This window comes from Helobdella robusta, assembly GCF_000326865.2.
Source record: "Helobdella robusta unplaced genomic scaffold HELROscaffold_1, whole genome shotgun sequence".
NCBI classification, from domain to species: Eukaryota; Metazoa; Annelida; class Clitellata; order Rhynchobdellida; family Glossiphoniidae; genus Helobdella; species Helobdella robusta.
Genome location: NW_008703570.1, coordinates 11,799,344 through 11,822,084, shown reverse-complemented (window position 1 = coordinate 11,822,084; position 22,741 = coordinate 11,799,344). Strand labels below are relative to the sequence as shown.

The window sequence follows — 22,741 nt, the reverse complement described above, 5'->3', positions numbered from 1 at the left end:
CAGCACTAGTACAAAATCACAATATTTATGATAATAACAACGATTGCGATGTCGTTCAAAACAAGCCTTTCAGACTATTCAAGGTGAATTTAAAACAATTTTTTTTTCCGAAAAACAAATTTAAAATTCTAAAATTAATCAAAAAACATTTCTAACAAAATCATTAATACAATTCTGATACCATTTCACAGCTAATCTTTTTTAAACAAAATATGTGTTCAACACTTAAGATGCGAAGTTAAAAGCAAATTAACTAGCATACACTAGTAATGTTACAACTATTTGTTAAAAAACTAAATATTAATTTTTTTCAAATAACATTAACTAGACGTTGAATCTGAAGAAACAACTCCTGCCATTTTGTCATAGCTCCCAAAATCACTTGATGTGGCACCTTTCAAATTGTCATACTGAAAAAGCAACCCACCAACACTATCTTTATCACCTGTTTTGCGCAAGCTATTGCGCAAATTATCAACACCAGCTTTCAAATATGAAAAATCTTTACATTTATTCTTCTGGTTTAATGGTTCAGCTGTCCCCTTTTTTATATCACATTTGTTATTGTTCTTGCTTTCAATTAAAGATGCATAAAGCACATTTACTTCAGTTTTTTTATTTTTGGTAGTCGAAATAAGTACTGACTTCACATTGTCATATTTTAACATATCAATGTCAAAGTCACTTGAAGCATTTGAGTTTTTAACAGTTTTTTCATTCTTTTCAATTAAAGAAAAATTCACATTTGTTTTGGGAGCCTCTGGTGAACTTATTGATACAGCAGTTTGTTTTGTTAAATAACCTGGGTCAGCATTGAAAAAATCCAACCCATCCTTATCAATATTGGAATTGTCATCACCTGAAATGTCAGTAGCATTTATAACTGAGTTCTTCTGTTTATCAGTGGGACAAGGACTGCATAAAAACTTACAATTATCATCAGTTGCAATGTCAAAAGAAGCATCACTAATTGATATATAGTCGTTGTCACCTGATTCATTGATCTTCACAAATGAATCATTTAAATTTCTTTCCTCTGACTTTTTCAGGTTCTTTTCAGAATCTACACCAGCTCTTGTATCATTTTTTTTCTTGACAACGTTAATTGTTATAGGTGATCCTGAAATTGGAAGATCATAGAGTCTAACATTTAACAGATGAGTTCCAAGTTGAGTGGGCTTATAATGAATAAAATATGACCCATTACGTTCATCTGACAATCTTATACCTGGCAAAATTATTTCTTGTGGATCTATGATGGCTACGCTTAAATGGTGGATCAACCTTGGATGGTAGGATGCCTGGAATTAAATGACAAAAATCTAACTTTTAACTACCAATTATATTCAAGTTGTTAAAAAAATAATTTTAAAAATAACAAATTATTTACATTTGTATGAAGGTATATAAGTTCATTTTTGTTGACATAGGCTGTAATCTGTGAAGGATTTTCTGAATCCTGTTTCATTGAGACAACTGCAATTTTGAATGGATCAGCCTGATAATATTTATTGAAACAAAGGTCTGAGCTAAGCTGATCCGTCAGTGGTACAAACTTAAAGTCTGCTGATGAAATTCCATTTAGAGTTATTGATTTTTTGAAACTTCGTAAATTTTCCAAGTAAGTGACACCTAAAGCAATAGTCTTGGGATTTGATGGGGTATCTTTTATCATCATATTCAACTTTAAGCCTTCATCATTCAAAGACTTTAATATTTCAAGCTGGTTGTTCAAATATGTTTCTTCTTGTTGAAAGAAAGTGTCGAAAGAACCTTCAGATTCTTTACACATCAAATATAATTGATTTTTCAATTTATCAAAAAAGTTTTTTATGTCAATTTTCACTTCCGACTTTTTATTTTCAAATAATTCTTTCATTTTAACAATTTCGCTTAAAAATTTTTCGTTTTCACTTATGGCGATCATCAACTCTTTACTAATCGGAGAAACGGGCGCCATTGTAATTGCAAATTTAAAATATTTAAATTATGATTCGAAGCGGAAACTTCGCCACGACGCGATAAATGTTCAAAAGTTCGACCAGAGATATTTCAATCATAGAAAACATAGAAAGTATGGCTAGATTTAACTTACGGAATGCGTCTAGAATAAGATGTTCTATGGTTGAATTCAACAGGAGCGTCATCCCCTTTTTAAATGTTGGAGGCAAAAAACTCTCCCCTTAGGTCAATTTTTTTAGTTATTTTAGAATTTTCATTTTTCATAAAAATTGAACTCGCTAAAATTCCCATTATCAAGTAATCAAATGAAAAGTAAATTATAAAAATCATCCATTAATTTTTATTATCATCGAATTTCTTGTTCATTTTCATTCTTTGAGTGCACGTGATATATCATACGGTATTTAAATGGTCCACACGGTCAAACACAAAATAAGCATTCACTAAATCGATAAAACGTATTTGGCTACAACATTCAAAGACCAATGAGGATTGGTATGGATAAATTGCATTGTGTGGCGTTTAAAAACATTTCTTAATATTCACTAATAACTAATGAACCCTTCTTTAAGCAAAACAATTGCGTCATCAAGTTTTTATAAGTAAACAATATTTTTAGCTACTAGCTTAAAAAAACACCAAATTGAAAACACCGAGCGAGCAATTTTTAAAACGGATATATCATTAAATGTAGATGTTACATTCATAAATTAAACAGAAGGTAAAAAAATTAATGACTCTGTAAATGATCGTAGATCATGCGTCTTGTCGATAACGATGACTTCAAAAGTAACACAAGTTCTACTAAAGTTTTTGATTATCCGCCAAGGCTGCTCAGATATGATATTTTGGCAGCCAAAGAAACGAGGAAACAAGGTGGTAATTTAATCGTCGCCTCGCCCTATTTTGTTTGCAACGATCAAGATCTGTGTCCGTTTCATCCTGTTACTAATTTTATAGATAACAGTTACACCAACGATAGTTTCGTATTTTCGAAAAATAATGAGCAATTAAATTCACAAATGCAACCAGCATTACAACCAGAAGCGCAACTGCAAGTAGCATCTCCACAAACTTTTTTGTTGAATACTCCAACTAAAATTACATTTAATAGTCCGTTGATGCCTATTCCTTTACTGCAGATCGACTTTGAAAGTAATGTACAAAATAACGATGCATGCAATGATGTTTGTCCTTGCAACTATTTGGTAAGCAATCTATCGTCAGAACCTGAACCAATTTGTAATTTTTATCCAGGTGAATTTGTGGAAAATTGTCAATCTCCATGTTGTTCGTCCAAAAGTTTTTCTGTGAAAAGCAAAAATGATAAAGAAAGCATTCCACTGTCGTTGTATAAAGTTTTAGAAAGAAGAAAATGCAGTTCGAAAATTGAAAAAAGAAAAACATGTGACAAATTTAAGGTACTCAAATCAGATGACTCCGATAACCAGGAAAATAATGTCATAAAAAAATTGTCATCTGTTTTAAAAAATGAATCCAACTCAAAACGAAGACGCTCGAAATCAAGTAGACGTTCGTCCAGTAGAAGTCGTAAAAGGTCTTTGAGTAATAGACGTAGCAGTTTATTGAATACAAATGACTCCAAAACAATCCATAATTTTGTTGAAAACGAACTTAAATCGTTAGACAACGAAAATAACAACAAAGACGACTTGCCGAAAAGTGTCAAAAGAGGAGAACTTGTAGATTTGTTAACGAAATTATTCAGAGCATTGAAACGTGAGTCAGATGAATCAAGCAAAGGAGTTCATTTGGTTAAGAAGAGGAGCAGATCAAAAAGCAAGTCGAGAGAGAAAAGTACGGAGGAACTAATGATGGAAAAGCAGAAGGAGGAACACGAAGAAGCACTCAATCTACTTAAATCGTTACTTCAAAAGAAGAAGTTGACAAAAACACAAGTTAGTTTTTGTTAGTATTTTTTAAATAATTTTGTTTTCATTACAATGTTTTTCATTAAATTTTATTTAATGCAATAAAAATTTAGGGGACTGGTTTAGATACCGCAAAAAATGACCTTGGGAAACAAGTTCTTTTAAAATATACAAATGCCATAAAAAAATGTGAAGACGACAGAAATACAATAAAAGAAGTTGATGAAATAATAAAAAAATGCAAATTATCGCGTTTGGGAAAGAGTGAAGATAGTTTTAAATGTAACCAATCAAAAGAGCAAATTCAACTGGAAAAATATCAAGCAGAGCAAGAAAAAATAATTCAAAATCAGAAAGTAAAAGCTATAAAACAGAAATTTTTACAACGTGAAAAAAATCAAAGTAGTGCAAATAACAATAAAATTTTAGATGACGAATCATGGCTCTCATATTCAGATGAACCAATTATTGTCGACGAAATAATACAAGATCAACCGAATGATGTGGCATCAAATAATTCGATTTTGGGGGAAAAAATGCTTCAAAAAGATTTAAATCTACAAAAATTTCCTGGACGAAAAAAAATATTGTTTTTGAACAATGAGCATAGGCAACAAATACTACAAATCTTACAAACACCACAACAAAATCAAGACAAACGTGATTATCGGCAAAAACAATTTTCACCTGAACATCACACAGCCCGCCAGCAATCCTCATCACTTCAACAGCGATCGTCGAAACAACGAAAATTGCGGGAAACGTCACTTTTGAAAAGCAACTCTCCACAAAATGTGACCTCAGAACAAACATTGGCAGATGAACATACGTTAGGTGAAATTTGCAGCTTGCAGACATTACAAAATCAAGCACATCAGCAGCATCAACGTTTTCTACAAGTTGCAGGCGTAAGAATGGAAGAACAAATATTAAAAAGACAAAATTCCAAGCTAAAGTTACCGCGGAAAGAAACAGGCCATTATGAACAGGAGCCATGTCTACAAGAGAATCAACCAATGTTACAACAGTTTGAGGAACAAAAATTATCACCAGCACGACAAATCACACTGCGACAGCAAATACCAGAGCTCAAACAATTACATGACCAGCGACTACCATATGCGCAGCAACAACAATTGTTCCACAATCAACAGCATATACCACAGAAACAACAATTGCATTACGACCAACAAATACTACGGCAACAACACCAATTACATCAGCAAGAAATACCTCAGCAACAACAATTACATCAGCAAGAAATACCTCAGCAACAACAATTACATCAGCAAGAAATACCTCAGCAGCAACAATTACATGAGCAAGAACAGCAATTGAAACAAAAGCAAGTTGTTTGTCGCTCTCAGGCAACATCAACGCGGGAACTTAATGGGACCCCTCAAATAATCTGTGAACAGTTTTCAGGCTCATTTGCAGAAGGTCAAGAACTGAGTCACAATCATATTAAAAGCTGTAAAATGCTGTCTCCGAGCTTCAATACTTTATCCAACAACTTATCAGCTTCGGAAACAAACGCAAACAAACTCCCGACCGACTTCTCATGCGATTGTCAAGTGAATAATGAACATTTGGTTCAATCTGAAAATTTTCACGCTTCATCAAAAAACTATCAAAATGAAAAGGAAGATGCTCACGTTCGAGTACCAGCGTGTGTTGGATGCCACCGCTTTCAAAAAATTTCCAATCTGCCTGGTTCATCTATCCGATCAAATCCTCAAAATTATGCGCAATCATTTATAGGGCACCAAAATATCCAGCAGCATAGTTTGCTAAAAATTCACAAAGAGCATAACAAATTGAAAGGGAGTTTGACAGAAAGATCAACCCAGCATTTGACGAGTAACAGAATAACCATAAGCATTCAAACAGCATCACAATTTTGTGAGAACAAACATTGTGCTAGCGGCCAAACAACATTCAACAACACGATCGAAGCTGCGCAACGTAGATCACCACTGAAAGAAATTAAATCGAGTAACATACCGCAAAACGCAACTAATCAAGTTGATAAAAAAATAGAAGAATTAAATTGCAACACCAAAAAAGTTGAAAATCGAATTAAAGGAAATAATTTGGGTACACCGTCACTCTCGGTGCAGCAAATATTGCAACAAAGTTCACAGACTGACCTAAATAGAGATATGAAACAAATGTCAGTATTGAATCAAACTACAAACAATCAGTCCAGCACTAGTGAATTTTTTAGCGGTGATGAATTCCATGAGGAGCACGTCATAAGTACTTGGGTGGTGAGCTCAAGAGAAGTACTACTCGGAAAAGAACACACAGTCTACAACAACAGAACAAGTAACAATAAATTTATCAAGTTGTACAATTACAGAAAAAATGAAGATATTTTGCATAGCGTTGAAAGTGATCAAAGTCATAAATCAAAGTCAAATGTTTTGATCGATCAAGCAGTTGAGGACGTGAGGCGTGACCATGGAGGAACGAAAGAAACTTTTAAAACTTTCGTCAACTGCAGACCAAAAATGAACTTCGAATCACATAACACGAGCTTTGTTAGAGAACCGCTACTGGAAATCACCTCAAGACAAGCAAATGCAACAAAAATGGACAACGCATCAATGCAGACAGATTTCGCTAACAATCACCAACGAGCAAGTCTCAACCATTACCCACAACAACATCATAAAAAACAACAGCACAAGCATCTACAAAGTTTAAAACAAATTGCTCCCATACAAGATCTAAAGTTCAAACGATTGACTAACAATCTTTTCGACAGATTCTCACCGAGAAAAATTATTATGCAGGACGACGAGAGAAGTGACGTCAGCAGAACTTTTTCAGAAACGATATGTCAAAGTCCGCCTCAAGAAATAATTAAAAAAACTGCAACGAATAAATTTACTTTGAAAAGGATTGAATGCATGGAACACGTTTTGGAACTTCCATCAAAATTCAACGTCGTTAAATCTGATAACTCAATTTGCCCGTCTAAAATGCTGTTCAACAGTCAGCAAGTACTGACTTCCCGAACAGAGCCCATCCTGATGAACCAAGCAGAGGTGGTGGAGGACAACGAGGGTGACAACACGACCAGATCAGCTTTTGAGAAACACGTGAAAATATTCGAAATCGAAGATAAAACCGGGTTAAAATTATTTCAATAATTTCAGACTGCTTTATTTATCGCCACCAGTAACACGCCATCCTGACACTCAAATGTTCTCTATGAAACTTGTTTTAAATAAATTTGATTATTTCTTATGTTTGAATTACTGACATCTGCGTTATCTTTTTTGAAAATATCTTTAATAAAAGAATCATTAATGAACGTAAATGAGCAAAGAAAACAAAATATATTAATGATAAGAACATTATATAGGTACAGCATGACTAGTAACCGCTATTTTCTTACTTGGCCGAAATTAGTAAAAAATTAGAAGTGATAACTAACTAATAAATAAATAAATTCATTTACTGAATTTCTTCAAATTAACAATGTACATTGAGGCAAGTAACTGAACACGCTTGTACGATTGCTTGATTGGATAGTAGTCATAATCTATCAACCAATCATCGAAAGGGAAGACAGATACCGCCGGCCTATAACAAAGCGTGCAAAGTTTATCTAGATTTGAACTTTAAATAATTTCATAAACGCTACAAATAATAATTGAATGATATTAATATTAAAATCATTGAAACATTCTTCAAACGTGCGCAATAGTTAAGTAAATTTAATTCATGAAACATCTGAAAAATTAAAATTTTGCGTTATTAAAAACTGCCCCACGTCAAATTGAATGCCCGATTGGTTTAACTAAAGAATCGTAAGTAGATAATTATAGTTAATTACTTTTTAAATACGGATATTTTGTTAAATGATTTATAATTGGCTGTCGGTTCAAACTTAATCCCACAAAACACTAACACACATCTCAATATCGCGGCTGAAAAGGTCACTGGCGGATGATATCTCTGGTCCCCACTAGCAAGTAGGCAGTTGAATTTGGTATTTATATTTTTAATTGACCACAACGAAACTGATTGTATCATTACATATTGAAAAATTATAACAAAAACACCAAGCAGATAATAATATAAATAAGAACAAATAATAATATAAAGTATGATTAAGATCAAAGTTAATTCAATGTTTGAAAAAAAAAAACATTTCAGATGTGGTTGAAAAGTGAAAGTGTACAGTACATATAAATAAAATAGAAACCGAAAAAGCAGCAGTTAATTCCATATTAAAATAAAGGATAATAGAACAAACATTTATTTTCACTTCATCATTGCTTAATTAATTAATTAATTAATTAATTAATTAATTAATTAATTAATTAGTAAGTTAATTTATTTACAGAAATAAATATAAATAGGCAACACGTGCGTGCGTACAATAAAATAAAAACACTTTCAATACACAACCACACACAACCACATACTTAATAATATGTAAAGACAGATAGACACACAGACAAACACACACGCAAAAATAAATGTGTACACACTTACATACAAATTGTACTGTATTAAACATTTGTTTAAGGATAAACGCACTCATTCACACACACACTTATATTATATATATACATTGTATATATATATATATACATTGTATATATATATATAAAATCATTCACATACGTATTTATATACATTTATATACATTTCATCCAAGGTACATATGTGAAAACAAATAAGGAAAAGTCAAAAAATTTACATCTATCAAACAGTTAGCAATAAAAATTATTATTAATATAATTTTATTACCATTAATTATTATTGTTAATATTATATTATTATTAGATTAATGTAATTATTATTTACAGAATATTATTAATCCTGTCATTTTGCAAGTCAGTTTCATCCTTATCGAACGCACTAGGAGAGGAGCCAGCTATGATTACGTCATTGACATTCCCGACATCCATTTCGTCATCCTTATCATCCCCTGTCATGTTGCTCTCAGCTTCATTACAACTATCATTCTTATCCTGATAGGAACCGCTATTCTTTTCGAGGATATTCTGGTTGACATCCCAACCGCGTGCGTCATCTTCCGGCTGCTGCTGTGGCTGGGATTGATAGGGGGTCCACACGCCTAATTTCTGACTCTCATCTAAGTGTTGGTAGTTGTAACCGGGCGGAGATAGTGACGGCATTAGATGATGATTGTCAAACGTGTAATTCCCGATGAAAAAGTTTGCCGGTCTGTTGTGAAAATCAGTCAAGATGTCTAGGGGTCTTGAGAAATTGTTCTGCAAATTTTGAGCATTATTAGCCATGACGAATGACGACTCTTTAGATATTTGATTGGATGCATCGGCCGTATATATTCCTTGCTCGTGAATGTACTTGAGAAGTGTGGCCTGCAATGACGATACGTAAGTGCTGCACGATATCTTGATGTACGAGACGTCTTCCGTCATCGGTCGCACGGTGAAGTCGGGAATATAATGCTGTTGGCTGACCTCAGCGTCCAAATTCTTCAGTGTCGTGCCTGCTGCCGCCGCCGATGTTGTTGGCGTCGATCGCGGCAAGCTGTTGCTCAGAGATGATATTGCATCTGAGTGAAATCATTTATTGACCGGTTATTACGTGAACTAACTTTCAAATTTTTATTTATATGACAACTTTCATTCTAAAGGTTTTCTCACATCTATAACAGTAAACTTTTAAAAATAAAAAATTTAAAGCTACAAACGAAAAATAAAGCATTCACGTAAATTGACGTCCTACTTTGAAGTACAGGCAGACCAAAACAAGCGAAGGGTCCTTCAATGAAGACAAACCTCTCCACTCCAATCTCAACTTCGACCTTTCCCTCCAGCACAACAACCAGACCATCCATCGGTCGGTTCATCTCGACAATGTTGACTGCTCTCACGGATTGTGATGCACTGCCATCTTCGATGATGATGGAAATGTCCGGAGTCAGTGAGGAGGACGGTGAGGAGCCTAAAGGTTTCCTAACTTTGGTGATGGCACATCTTCTTAGTAACTTCTCAAGCACCACAGGTGATATCAACTCGGGCTTGAATGGCGGTACTAAATGAATGATAAATGAATAATGAGTGTTTCATTTCATTTTTCAAAATGAGGTGACACAATCATAAAACACGAAAAATGTAATAAACAGTTAAATAATATCATAATAGACGTTAAACATTTGCAAGCGCCAACGTCATATGAATATTTTTTTTTGAGAATGCAATAAAGCTTCAAATGAAGTGTCATCCACAACAAGTTTGCGTTTAACAATTTCATGTGTTTACAAACTTTCAAGATGAACACTTGGATTTAAGTAACATAACATACTTAAAGCCTGCCAAAACACTCATTATTACATTATTGCTGGAATGATGAAAATCTCAGAAGCACAAACAATCTCGGAATAGGAGTACTAAATTATAAAATAACAAAAAATCATGGTAGAGATTACATCAAGCCATGGGTATGGTCCACCTAAAAAGTTCAACCCTGGAGTTGGGTCTATTCAAAAGGTCAAACCTTACTATGGACTAAAAGGTCAAACCCTAGTCATATTCACTAACGCACCAAATGAACATTTCACAATATAACTGAGACTAATAGAGACCGTGGTTATAACAGGGTAGTTAATAATAACAATAATAACAACAATGACAACTTTTATTATCCACTTTTCATAAGTACGCATCTAGGACATGAAAACATTTCACCTTATCTCATATAATCAATTCAACATTTTTAAATATATGCGCATGGCATTTATAAAAATAAATCAAATTATCTTGTTTCTATAAAGTACATTAAAGAGGATAACTAATTGTGTACGTGCGGTGTGCGCGTACGTGTGCATGTGTGTGCGTGCACGTGTACGTTCTAGATAGAAATACATATACATTTATATAACAAACACATATAGCCCAAAGATGTTTATTTATAATTAAGCTAACAAGTGGCTAGGAAGCACTTGAGGGCCTTAAACATGTTCGGAGTAAGGCTGGCCTCTGCGTCGTTACCATCACCACTCTTGTCGGTCGTCTGGTTGCTCGAATGGAACACAGCAAACTGATTGAATTTAATCTTCTCAATGCTACTGGTCAGCTCGTTGTTTGAAACTGTCCATTGAGGAGTAGGTTGTTGAAAAGTAAACCTAAATTAATAATGCAACTTCACTGTTTTATGAAAAAAAAAACTTACAATGTATGTTGGGATCAAAGACATTATTGTTAACTGGTTTGTGGGCGTTTGTGTCTGAATGAAAAATCTCGTCTATGACATCTTCAAGTGTGACCATGCCTTTGTAGTTGTTATTGGTCCAGTGATTGATTGATTGGTTAGTTGGATGATTGATTGATTGATTATTTGTTTGATTGATTAGCTGGTTGATTGGTTGGTTATAAAAAATGCTTTCAGCAGAGAATAAAACATCTAAAACAATGAACAATAGATAAAATAAGCCCTTCAAATATAAAACCAATGATAAGAAACAAGATAAGATAAAACATTGATTAATTCGAAAGTTACTTACTGATTTTATTATCAACTAATGAGTAAACATTGATAAATGACAACAACAATAAACAATAATGATTAGATATGGCATTTCACAGGGAGAGAAAGAATACAAAAAGAGAAAGAGAGAGAGAGAGAGAGAGAGAGAGAGAGAGAGAGAGAGAGAGAGGAGAGAAAAACAGAAACTACAATTATTACCCAGCGTTTCATAATATGGGTCTCCTGGGCCATCACTATTCACTCTCTGTACAAATGCCATGTGAGACTGGCCTGATTTCAAATTAATAATTTTGTCAAATAATAAGGTCAGGTCAAATTATTACTACAATTAATCTTTAAATTTTTCAAATTTTTATGAGCATCAATTGAAAATCTATTTTTATATAAAATATTTATAGACATCGTACCATCATATCAGCTGAAAAATGTTTGCATAACAAAAATTCTAAGAATGAAAAATATTTCCATTACATAATTAGAAAAGTGGAGAAAGTTAAGTTTGCTCTCACAACCGGAGTGTAAAATTTGTTCATTTAAAATATGTAAACTTAAGTAGGAATCCACCAGTGATGGTTTGAGGTCATTGAATTAATGATGAATAATCTTCGTTTATATTATCATTAATCTCATATACGAAAGTAAATAATTAATTAATACATCCAACCGCGTTTAACTTTTGCATAATAAAATTTCAATGAGGTTGCTGATCAAACAAATTAGTGGTCGTAAGAATAGCAGCAGCAACAGCAGCAGCAGCAGCAGCAACAGCAGCAGTAGTGGTAGTAGTAGTAGTAGTAGTAGTAGTAGTAGTAGTAGTAGTAGTAGTAGTAGTAGTAGTAGTAGTAGTAGTAGCAGTAGCAGTAAGAATAATAAGAACATAAAACCTCTTAATAAATAAATAAATAAAAAAACTTCAATAAAATGAAGTGCTTACTTACATCCATTAGCTAATGAAACCACTCTGAAGTGCATTGCCAAATTTATTACCACATTTATTACAAACTTATTACACAAGTATTCATTAAATTCATCAGATCGTATCATCACGCCATGAGATATTTCCACAGAGATTTCACTCTGAAAACTGAACTTTTCATCATCATGCAATCTCCCAACCTAAGAAACCTGGTCAAAACAGCACATCATCTCAGGGTTCCTATCAAAACTCCATCTCAAAACAGCAATCTGATCTGATCTAATGTTATAACTGAAAAAAGTATTGAAATTGTATAATAAATATACCTAGGAGATTCAACTTTTGAATGTAATTATATTGAAAGAACCAATCAATCAATCAATCTTCGTTTAGCGTCCAGAGACCCAGTTCCCCAAGGTAGGACGTTGAAAGAACCACGTGATGAATAATGATTGTATCAGCAAAAACAAGACATTAAAAAAGCATAAATTCTTACATAGATACATACATACAAAGACAAACGAATACGTACAAGCATAAATACACTTACACAAACACAGATATACACACATACATACACGCACATACATACATACATAACAAAACATACATAAAACTCTTACACAAACAAATAATACAGAAACTTTTGCATACAATTATACAAAACAGCGAGACACATAAACATATACACACGCAAAAACACACACACACGCATGTACACTAACATACACACACACACACAAACAAACAAACAAAAATACATGCCAGTTTAACAATATAGAAAATACTTCATGTAGTCAACCTAACGTAACCCTTATAGAACATAAATGAATGGACCTACAAGCTTACCTGTGCTAAGCATGGCTTATAAAAATACAATGAAAGAACATAATTATATAATCTATATAAAACCACTACAACAACAACTACAACAGTAATAATAATAATAATAATAATAGAAACAACATCAATAATAATAAGAATAATAAGAATAATGATGAATAATAAGAATAATAATAATTATTATGGCAGTAATATAGCATAATAGAGATGGTAAAGTGAGTAGATAGTTACTCAGTGTATTGTTAAGTTCATGAATGGAAGAATAGGAGAAGCAAGTGTGATCTTTCTTGAAAGTATATAACTAAAAGTATATAAGAGTGGAGATATATAAATTAAAGAATGAAATATACGCGAATAACCAACTAACCAAAAACCAAAAACATGAATGAATGAATGCATGAATGATGCATGCATGAATGAGTGAATGAATGAATGAACGAACAAATGTGTGAATGAATGAATGAATGAACGAACGAACAAACGAACGAACGAATAAGTAAATAAACAATTAAAATCTAAAAATAGTGTGAAAGAGAGAATCAAACTTGAGAATGAATTAATTAAACAAGCCAAAAGGATTCAACTGGTAAAATCTTGTATAATGAAACAATTGAGCCAGTGAATCAACGCACGCACATACACACACACGCACGCACGCACGCACGCACACAAACACTGACACACACAACAAGCAAGCAGTAAGAATAATATTTATTTAAATGTTGTTATTCTTTCACAATTAAGCAAATCATTAAAAATTCAATTATTATCATCATCAACACCCCCACCACAACTTTACTCATACAACTATAACTATCACCATTGTAACTATTATCATTACTTAAATTAACACACCTATAAAATGTTGGCTAACAAGTAAAAAATGCAGTTCACATGAACATATCTTAGTTGAGCATTGTCTCAGTTTAAATACTTTCTAAGTTGATTTCAAAAACACACTCAGTACCAACCTACATAAAAAAATTGTCTTCTTATAGAAGTGAAAACAATGAGAAAACTATAGCTAGCCAAGGAAAACCTTGATGTAAATGTTACAAAAATGACTATCAACACAATCATTCCTAAAGCTGATGCACTGCTTCTAATGCAACTGATGATGTATTCATTGTCATTATTTTAAATGTTTCTTTAGTCATAGTTTCATCTGCAACAATTTCAAACATATCATGAAGATATCTCTTTGATCCTGTGGCAACAACCCCTAACACTATTATCCATCACATCGCCATGAAAAGTGTGGCATTAATAAATGTCTAATGAGTGCCTCTAATAATGTAAAATTATTGTTATTAGTGACATTATGACTATTAAGATTTAATATAAAAAAAAAATATTATTAAACATTATTTAAAACTCATTAAATCACTAAACAACCTTTCTTGAATTCTTCCAACATAACATTGAGTTTTGTATCTTCAAAGACAAAATTGACAGGCCTGTTGTAGAACTTGCAGACTGTTTTGATGGTCAACTTGTCCGTCGGATCAATCAGCGTCAGATCTTTCAAATGAAGGAGTGCCACTACATTCGTCCTCAGCTTGTCATAGACAGGAATGCGAGTGTAACCTTTCTTAATTATTTCTGTTACCTTTGCAGCTGTGAGCACACTGTTGTATTCCTCCATGTAGGCTTCCTCCAGTTTCACCATCACATCCCCGACCGTCTTGTTGGATAACTTCAAAGCCTTCAAATCATTCTCGTCCTCTTTTTTTACTTTTTCAGATGGCTGTTGCTGTTTAGTTAGTATCTCCTGTATTTGGTCCCTATTGTAAACAGTTGGAATTTCATCATCCAACACAGCATCCATCAGCTTGCTTACAGGAAACGAGAATGGAAAGGCTAACACAACAAAGATATTAGTCAGCCAGGCCATTTTGTTTCCGTATGACAAACCAAATCGTGAGCAAATTGTCTGTGGAAGAATCTCTCCTAAAAAAACTATCAGCAGAGTGGCAGCCAAGATGCTGTAGTAACTAATCAATTCATGAAAGAGGACAGCTAATACAACATTTGTGAGTGTGTTCATGATAAGAAATGTACAGAACAATAAATTTCCTCTTTTTCTTAATGGAGTTACAGCTCTTGAATATTTCTTTTCTTCAATGTTTCCCTGATTTCTTAAAACCTTTAATTCAGCTCGTGTTAAAGTCAATAATGACATGGCCAACCCAGAAAAAAGAGCCGAAAAGAGTAAAAATACTGGGATGAGAAATGAAAACACCCAAACGAGAATATACTTGCGCTGATCATCTTGAACGACAACAGACAACCTCATCCAAGCATCATTCCCTTGGTGAATCCAATTTGTCCAATTTGATGTCCTTAGGCACATCATCCAATACCCATCCACAAATGTCTCGCTTTTGCTAAATTTAACTGAAACTAAAGCCGATTTGCCAGAAACTGATTTAATGTTGAAACTTTCAGATCTTCTCATATCATCACAGTTCGTACCTATCGCTGCTTCAACGTTAGTAAAGGCTATTTGAGAGGTGGACGTGGGAGATAATGGGCCATCAGTGAAAATCCTCAAATCAAATTCTTTGTCCGCCTTTACAGTTATAGAACCATCCGTATTAACATCAAAATCATTAGATTCAACGCGCATTGAACTAACATTAATACAAAAAATAGAACAAAGATTGCTTAAAAATATCATTTCCAAGAGAATAAATTTAATATTTGATTTCATTTTTCAGCCTTTTTCAATTCAACAAAAAAATTAAAAAATTCCTTATTTGTATTTCATTAATTTATTTAAACTACAAATCAAGCTTACTGGTGAAATTAAATTAAAAACTAAATTAAATAGTCAAAATATTTAATTTATTTTATAAACAAATTGCACAAAGTGCCTTCAAGTTTTAACAACAGCATATCAGAACTTAACAAAAATAGATTCCGCACAAAAATCCATTTTTATTTTAATATTTTAATGATCAAATAGTCGTGCGCTTCATTTAAATGCGAAGTAATTAAATGTAAATCGTCTGCACACAACTCTAATACCCAATCAAATAAGACCGACTAATCCTAGCTATATAAATATATAAATTGAAAAATCAAAAAATGAGAATGTGTACATCATTTCAGTATTTCATTTGTACGGATAGCACGTATTATTTTTTAACAACTTGATGATTTAATTCTGTCATTCTGTTACATGCATGAACGAATGCATATATATTATTATGATTGTGATCAGTCGATATATTTAAGATCAGAGATCGGTCAATTTCATTTAATAATGTTCACTTATTTATAAGGTTTATCGTATAAATCAGTGTTCTCATTAAAATAACAACCAAAACTATATGAAAAAAAATCCAAAAAATTTGCACTTTCAATGTAAAAGGATTATAAGAGACGTTACTATTTATATGCGGATCGAAATACTTCACGGAGGATAGCACTGCGACACGATTTCTTTTAAATATAGAATTCTTATGCTTGTAATACGTCTGTGTATGTGTGTAAAATGGCAGTCATTTAAATGCAAAACGTGTTCTCGTGCGAAATTGCACTTTTATATGTTTACGATACGACATGCATGCCTGTTTAAATGACTATGAACTTACATATATTCATTACAAACTTATTTCTAAGGAATTCAGCTTTGTAATGTGTCATTTGCTCAAGTTGAATATGCCATTATTATTATTTCATTTATTTATTTCGATTAGGCAAATTGAATACTAATTTGGAGACAAATAGTAGTTAAAAGAAAATAAATTTATTTATTTTTTATTTATTCTCTCTAATACATCTCTGTCGAAAGCAGAACTGCTTACATGTTATTCTATACTTATAATTAAAATTTTGTGCCACAAAGTCTGTACACTATCCATCATATAGCGTATGATAGTTTTTGAGTTACGAACAGAGGGTATTCGAACGATTCCAGCGCGAAATAGCAACACGAGTCCCGTCACTCCTAACGACTGAGCTAACTCTATATCCATTACAGATCATATATGTGTTTTAACCATGGATAATTGGATATATCCATGGTTTTAACTGAAGATATACAAGTTACGAAATAAAATAATGACCAAAATTTATTTAACTGCAAAATAATAACACACTGAGCAAAAAGAATATTAAATTTATTGTAAAATTTTATAAGTGTACTTAGACCAATTATACATGCATGTATTTGCTCGTGTACACGGAGTATAATTGTTCAACTTCTTAGCAAGTAAAGTATGCAATAGGAAGAATACGACTGAAAAATTCCATTCCATAACTCCATAGTTATAATTTGACGACACGCAGAAAAGGCTTAAGATGCTGTAATGTTGCAATAATATTGTTGTAAACTTTGAACACTCGTTACTACGGGCACCATTGTTTTAACTTCAAAGATCTCTATATTTCCAGCACTAGTGTTGTAGCTTCCAACAATCGTCAAGTTATCGTTATTTCGTAGGTTCAAGATTTCCGATAGATGAACTCAACTGCATCAAACATAAACTTTTTTGAACGTTTATTCGAATGCCAACAGTAATAGAAACACTAAACTTATCCAAGCAACTACATAAATCGCATTTACGACATCGCTTCAAACCTCGCTGCTGACTTCGCTACTTCTTCCCCTTATATATAAAATATTTTGACAATTTAAAGATTACAAATTGTGTAGTGTTCTATATATATGTTGTATTCTATAAATATATACGTTATTTAAAAAATTTTTTTTTCTTTTATTTAAAAGGTGTAAAAAGTATTCCAAAATTTATATATCTTTCCAATTCCTATACATCGTTTTGATCTCGACTACTATGTGGTTGTTTTTAACCATTACATTACGTCCAATCGACATTAACGTCCAATGATTAAATTGAGGGGATATTGTTCCATTTTTCACTCAACAATTTTTAATGGATTAATTTTGATTTGTTCTACCTAAGTAAAATTATTCAAAATGGCGATGAAAATCATGCCAAAAACAATCCCCGGAATGTTACACAACATGAACAAAAATTCGTGTGATTGGGGATGGCAAGGTTTGATTTCATATGGCTGTCAAAACGTTGTTGTAGTTGTTGATCCACCCACTGTTCAAATAATTCAAGTTCTTGATTGCCACTCTGGCTATATTATGAAGGTTGTCTTTTTATTCTGTATTAATTAAATTAAGTATGTATAATATGTATTATAATTATATAATTTATAATAAATTTTAATGTAATTACTACTGAGACTAGAGCTTTACACTTACTTAAGCAACCACGTCATGGTCTATGTTTGTATATAAATTGTATTTAACTGTTAAACATTCAACAAGGTTTAAAAATATTAATATTCTAAAAATATTCCAAGTCAGACAAAAACATTTTTAATTTACTATATTATATATAATATATATATAAGAATTTTAGTAATAATTAATTTTCAAATTTGCAGACAAAATGGGCGAGGGAAAATTATAGACACAACTTGGCCAGTCCTTACACATTACGTTTGGCAGCATCAGATTTCAATGGACACATATACATTTGGGATGTTGTAACTGGAAAAGTAGGGGCAGATTGCTGTGATGGCACAAAGCCTGTTTCTGATATGGAATGGGTAGGTGTTCAAGATATATCGCATGACCTATTGTTGGCATTGCATCCTCCATATCATTTGATATTATGGAATACTGAAAATGGTAGTAGGCTGTGGAGGAAGGCTTACACTGACTTGTTTCAGACTTTTTCCTTTGATCCTTTTGATCCTATGAGGATTGCCTTTCTAGGGCAAGATTTTGTTGTGTTTGTGGATGATTTTACACTCTCTAAAGCTCCTGTTGGCTCTGGAAAAAAGTTTTACATATCCAGTCCTTCATCTCAAGTAAGAGCTGTTGATGGCTATTGATTTTTATTTGAATAATTTTGGGATTCTAAATATATTTTCACTGTCTGTTTTACAAAAACTGTAAAAATAATTTTAAATTATTTCTGTTTCTAATATAGGTGACTCCATCAGCAAGTTTAGATAAAATAAATTCTGACAAACGATTATCTCGATCTTTAAAGAAAGTTGGTGGCATATTAATCGGCGAATCTTCTAAAAGATCAAACTACCAAGACGATGAGAACATCTTTGTTAATGCAATACCCATGTCAAATAGCAGTGGGGTCATATCTAATGAAACATCAATGTGTCTGCAGTTAGAGTTTCACAAATCAAGAAGACATCACCTCATCTTAATGTATAGCAAAGAAACATTAGTGTTAGATCTTGAGATAAATCAAACAGTAGGTGTTATATCAATAGAAAGGTCTGGATCTCCATTTCTCAAAATTATGAGCATTAGCCAAAAAGATGCCATAATCTGCTTACATGAGAATGGCAGTCTTTCTCTGAGAGTCTGCAAACTGTCAAGTAATTTGGAAAGTGATCAATCAATGCATTCAAACCACGATGATCATTTCAGTGGTATGCCAATTTCAAATGATTTATTCTACGATCATGTATGTCAGTCAGATGGATTGAGAGTTACAAAACACAACAAAGTTATTGCCGGAGCTGTTTGTCCTGTGTCAGAGAAATGTGTTGCCCTGGTTATGAGTACTGGTAAAACATTGATCTGGGAACTTCAATCCACAAAACCGCCAAAAAACAATTGTATATCCTCAGCCTTTGCTCAATTGCAGCCAAAGCTAACAATAAAAAATTTAATTAACCCAACAAGTCCTAAGAATCTGTTTAAATTTTTAATGGTAGGATTGTCAAATAATCTTTCTCAATCTCCAATTGTTGTACGAATGTGTCCTCCTTTGACAACAAAAAATTTCAATTTCTACCAACCTTTGTTAGCTGTTGGGTCTGCCTCAGGGAATGTTTTTGTTTTCAACTTATCTGGTGGACAAATGTTCAAAGAGCTAAGTGTGCACACTTCTTCAGTGAAAGGAATTGAATGGATTGGTTTGAAGTCATTTTTATCCTACGCATATCAAAACCCGATGACTGGTAATTCAGGAATGGTTCGAAATGAATTAATGTTTACAGATCTGGATACAGGTCGAAGTTTTCAAATAAGAGGAGGAACAAATGAAGAAGAACCACCAATTGAAATGATTAGGGTCTCTTACCTTAAACAGTATTTTTGTGTTGTCATCAGAGAAAAACCCTTAGAGATATGGGATGTCAGATCTCAGACTATATTACGACAGATGCCTAAAAACTTTCCTCATGTAACTGCTTTGGAGTGGTCACCATCTCACAATATTAAAAATCTGAAGAAAAAAACACCACTAGCACCTGAAACTACAATAAACAACTCCACAGCAAGCAACATTAGCATGAGTATAGACATGAACAACCATTCAATGATTGACGGTGATGCAACATCCCTTGCTGGACAATCCTTGGCTTCAACTCCTACAGCCACTGACAAAACTCCTGTTGAAGATGACCTAGCACTGACATCAGTTAGGGAACATTTTGTCTTTACTGACACCAATGGCCTCTTGCATCATTACATTGTTGATGCAAATGTCGTTAAAGAAGGTTCTAAAATCCCACCAGATGCCAGTATGGGTAGTATAACTGGAATTGCTTGGAAGTCAGAAACATTAGTTTTGACAGATTCTGATGGAAATATGAATGTGTGGGACTTGAAGGGGCGCTTATCTAGGACCCTTCCAACTGGGAGAGGTGGAATTAAAAAGATTAAATTTGCACCTGGAAGAGGAAATATGAAGTTGCTACTGTTGTATAATGATGGAGTTGAGATTTGGGATGCAAAGGAGATGGTGAGAGTGTCTCAGATACGATGTCCTAGAGATCTTGCTCAAGTATTCTGCATTGATTGGGCTGCCTCTGATAGGCCTGTCATTGCATGCAGCGATAACACTATAAGAATCACAGACTTAGAACTAACTCACTGTTGTTCTGCCATGGAGGACAACCAAGTCCAAGATCCTGTCTTTTGTCCACACTCACTGCCACCAAAAGCGGGATTTCTGTTAAAGACTTTACTGCAACATCAGTCATGGAGGAGGAGATATCATTTGGATGCAGATGAGTTTACAACTTCTAAGAAGGACATCATTTCTCATTCAGTCCTGGAACAGCTGGAAATAGTAGATGTTGATGTCAAGGCATATCTCTGTTCTACAAAATATAAAACAGCAGATAGGTGTTTTATTACTTCCTTGTTGTTTGGCGATGAGTCAGAAGTTACTTTTTGGTCAGTTGCATTGCATTATTTGAAATTGAAAAGTTCAAATGCTGACAAAAAAAATTCATCATCCATCAATCACAATGATAACATTGATTCAAAAGATGCTGCATCAGGAAATAAAGAAAATAATCGTCTCTCTTCCAATCTTTTACACTTTGACACACCCAAAGATAAAGCACTAAATAAAAATTGCACTTTGGAGCGAAAAGAAATGCTGAGTGATTGTGAACCTCTGGAGACCTGTTATGATGTTCTTTGTGAAGGTCCTGTCTTCAGGTCTAGAGAACTAAATCGTATTCACTTGCACGAAGCCAAGAGAGGCACTGGAGAACAAGCTCGTAAATGTGCAGATAACTTAATTCTGCTTGGTCAGACAGACAGAGCTGTTCAACTTTTGTTAGAAACTGAACCAGATTCACCTAATTATTATTCTGATTCATTGAAGGCATGCCTGGCAGCTAGCATCAGATCTTCAGGGGCTTCTCAAAGTACTATCAAATTGGTAGCAACAAATTTGATTGCTAACGGTCAACTTTCTGAGGGAATTCAGCTTCTGTGCATGATTGACAAGGGTATAGATGCTTGTAGGTATTTACAAACGTACAACAAGTGGCATCAAGCTGCTTGGCTTGCAAAAGTGGCACTCAGTGAGAGTGAATGTGCTGATGTTCTGAAGAGATGGGCTGATCATCTTGCTTCCCCTCAGGTTTCATGAGAAATTATTTTTCACTAGATTTTTACAAATCTAATTGTGTTATTATAATTACAATTTATTATACGAAAATAAAGTAGTTAGTAGCATGTTAACAGTTTAACAAAATAAAAAAGATTCTATTGATTTAACTTAGGTGGATCAGAAGGACAGAGCCGTTCTTGTATTACTCTCGCTTGGTCTTTTTGAAAGATCTGTTGAATTAATGTACTCGCAAAGATATTTTGATAGGGCTGCTTTGTTTCTGGAAGCATGTGAAGAATTTGATATTAAGTTAACCTATAGTGATAAACAAACTGCCAGTCAAGCAGCAAACTCCAAAGAACCATCTGACCATATGACAATTTCACAAATGATATTCCTCGAATATGCAAGAATCTTGTTGAATTTGGGTCTGATCAGTGCTTGCGAGTATTATTGCAGGAAGGCTGGTTGCAAAGGAGAAGAGATGCTGGTGGAAATCAATCAATTATTAGATGAAAAATGAATTCTATTTTTATTAACAACATTATCATCTACTTCCATCGTTATTTCAAAATCAGTTCAAGCTATTATTTCCTTTCTTATTATTGTTCTATTGTTGATTAACTAATTAATTGATCGATTGATCGTAGTAAATTAAATTTGTTTCCATCTTTTACATTCCTGCAATTGTAAAGCAATTGTACATATTACGATTATGACGAAGCATGCACAATAATTGTTCTCATTTTTTTACATTT

General features: G+C 33.3%; 5 protein-coding genes across 5 annotated transcripts; 2 read left to right on the top strand and 3 right to left on the bottom strand.

The window, feature by feature from the left end:
• Window positions 1-320: 320 nt before the first annotated feature.
• On the bottom strand, window positions 321-1,960 carry HELRODRAFT_159630 (hypothetical protein; the record flags this gene model as incomplete). The annotated part of the gene is made up of 2 exons (XM_009011507.1): window positions 321-1,301; window positions 1,391-1,960. 2 exons carry the CDS (start codon window positions 1,958-1,960, stop codon window positions 321-323), a joined length of 1,551 nt encoding a protein of 516 aa, XP_009009755.1.
• Window positions 1,961-2,720: 760 nt separating this feature from the next.
• Window positions 2,721-7,012, top strand: HELRODRAFT_159629 (hypothetical protein; the record flags this gene model as incomplete). Its single annotated transcript, XM_009011506.1, has 2 exons — window positions 2,721-3,881; window positions 3,968-7,012. 2 exons carry the CDS (start codon window positions 2,721-2,723, stop codon window positions 7,010-7,012), a joined length of 4,206 nt encoding a protein of 1,401 aa, XP_009009754.1.
• Window positions 7,013-8,677: 1,665 nt separating this feature from the next.
• Window positions 8,678-11,136, bottom strand: HELRODRAFT_159628 (hypothetical protein; the record flags this gene model as incomplete). The annotated part of the gene is made up of 4 exons (XM_009011505.1): window positions 8,678-9,420; window positions 9,594-9,902; window positions 10,793-10,957; window positions 11,040-11,136. The coding sequence occupies 4 exons, from the start codon at window positions 11,134-11,136 to the stop codon at window positions 8,678-8,680; spliced, it is 1,314 nt and encodes a 437-aa protein (XP_009009753.1).
• HELRODRAFT_62561 (hypothetical protein) lies at window positions 11,020-15,409 on the bottom strand (the record flags this gene model as incomplete). Its single annotated transcript, XM_009011504.1, has 3 exons — window positions 11,020-11,138; window positions 11,553-11,624; window positions 14,506-15,409. 3 exons carry the CDS (start codon window positions 15,407-15,409, stop codon window positions 11,020-11,022), a joined length of 1,095 nt encoding a protein of 364 aa, XP_009009752.1.
• A 2,655-nt stretch (window positions 15,410-18,064) lies between these two features.
• On the top strand, window positions 18,065-22,506 carry HELRODRAFT_63831 (hypothetical protein; the record flags this gene model as incomplete). Its single annotated transcript, XM_009011503.1, has 5 exons — window positions 18,065-18,244; window positions 18,541-18,969; window positions 19,155-21,345; window positions 21,478-22,013; window positions 22,156-22,506. 5 exons carry the CDS (start codon window positions 18,065-18,067, stop codon window positions 22,504-22,506), a joined length of 3,687 nt encoding a protein of 1,228 aa, XP_009009751.1.
• Between the last annotated feature and the right edge of the window lie 235 nt (window positions 22,507-22,741).